The sequence below is a fragment of the Bidens hawaiensis genome, unplaced genomic scaffold, assembly GCF_021521415.1.
Source record: "Bidens hawaiensis isolate Kalapana, Puna unplaced genomic scaffold, B.hawaiensis_p1.1 tig00005588_1, whole genome shotgun sequence".
Classification (NCBI taxonomy): Eukaryota; Viridiplantae; Streptophyta; class Magnoliopsida; order Asterales; family Asteraceae; genus Bidens; species Bidens hawaiensis.
In genome coordinates this window covers 533,638-535,203 of record NW_027491362.1, presented here as the reverse complement: position 1 = coordinate 535,203, position 1,566 = coordinate 533,638, and the positions used below count along the sequence as shown (strand labels likewise).

General features: G+C 42.8%; 1 protein-coding gene across 1 annotated transcript; it reads right to left on the bottom strand.

Annotated features, from left to right (window-relative positions):
• Positions 1 to 594: 594 nt before the first annotated feature.
• LOC143630212 (uncharacterized) lies at positions 595 to 1,155 on the bottom strand. Its single transcript, XM_077099281.1, has one exon. It carries the CDS (start codon positions 1,153 to 1,155, stop codon positions 595 to 597), a length of 561 nt encoding a protein of 186 aa, XP_076955396.1.
• Positions 1,156 to 1,566: the final 411 nt, after the last annotated feature.

Here is a 1,566-nt window from a genome sequence, read left to right as displayed (position 1 = left end):
TATGTCCCGTATGGATCTTCACAGTACCTTTCCCTTCGACAGCTAGCTTCTTCTTGTTTCCTAGTTTTACCCCCAACTTGAAGGTTTCATCAAGAATGGTAAAACTTGTTTTTGAACCTGTCGTGTGATTCGAACAGCCTGAATCAACGAACCACATATGAGACTTAGCACCAAAATCTTCAGTGTTTGACATCAACGTAAAACCATCATTGGTCATCTCATCAGGTAGTGCATGACAAGCAATCAGCAGGTGTTGAGATTCGGTTTCCTCGGGATCATTCTGATCTTCATTTTCAGCAACATTAACCTGAGCCTCATCGTTGTACCAACAATCCCTTTTAAGATGGCCAAATTTTTTGCAAACGTGACATTGAGGCACTTTGCTTCGATCCAAAGTACCTCTCCCATGACCAGCCCCTCTACCACGGAAGGCTCCCCGACCACGGCCTCGTCCATGAGCAGCTTTGGACAAGGAGAAATCTTGGAAAGCTTGAAGGGCTTGTTCATCTTTTACCTCCGACGTTTTGGTTTCTTTCTTAGTCGGTGATTGGCTATTAATTCGTTCCTCCTGTGACTGAAGTAGACGCATTAGCTTCACGGTGTAACTTCAGACATATCGAACACAACTTCAATTGATGGTATAACATAGTCATACTTTGGTGATAGGCTTCTGAAAATTTTTTCAACAATTTTTTGATCAATAACCTCTTCTCCATAGGACCTTTGACGCCCTACGTTGTCCATAACCCGGGAAAAGTAATCGCCGATAGCCTCGTCGTCTTTCATGCCCAAGTTTTCAAAATCTCGCCTGAGACTTTGAAGTTTCACCGATTGCACTTGCGAGTCACCTTGAAATTCCACCTGCAAGATCTCCCACGTGTCTTTAGCATATTCAGCAGCAGCAATACGAGAGAAGAGGTGATCATGCACCCCTTGTTGAATCAGAGACATGGCTAGTGCGTCCTTTTTTCGTGATTCCCTACGATCTTGGGAGGCATCATTGACAGCGGTGACTCCAAGATACACAACATCCCACAGTTCATGGGATCGGAGGATGGTTTTCATGCGAAGGCTCCAATGTTCATAGCCTTCACCCTTAAACACAGGAATGATTGGGTTGGGGTAGGAGGTAGGAAGGACAGAGTTTTCAGCCATGGAAGTGAGGAGTGAGAGTTTGAGGAATTGGATCGTAAAGAGCTGGGCTCTGATACCACAAATGTTGGTATTAGAGGCAGAATTTAAACAGTAAACAAAAAATGAAAGAGCTCAACTTTTTTTTAATAAGGATAACTTCGAGGTGTACATGAAACTGAGAATTACAAAGCTTTAAATAGGAAAAAAGTAACCATAAAAGACTCAACCACCTACTAACTTAGTGGACTATCCTGTAACCCACTAGCCTATTATTATGGACCCACTACTTTGGAAATATTCAAAGACACACACATGCAACAAGCACGTGCAACATGACTCAACAGAATTACACACACATGCAACAAGCACGTGCAACATGACTCAACAGAATTAATAAACTACTTCAGCTTCATGCACACATATTGAGCTCCA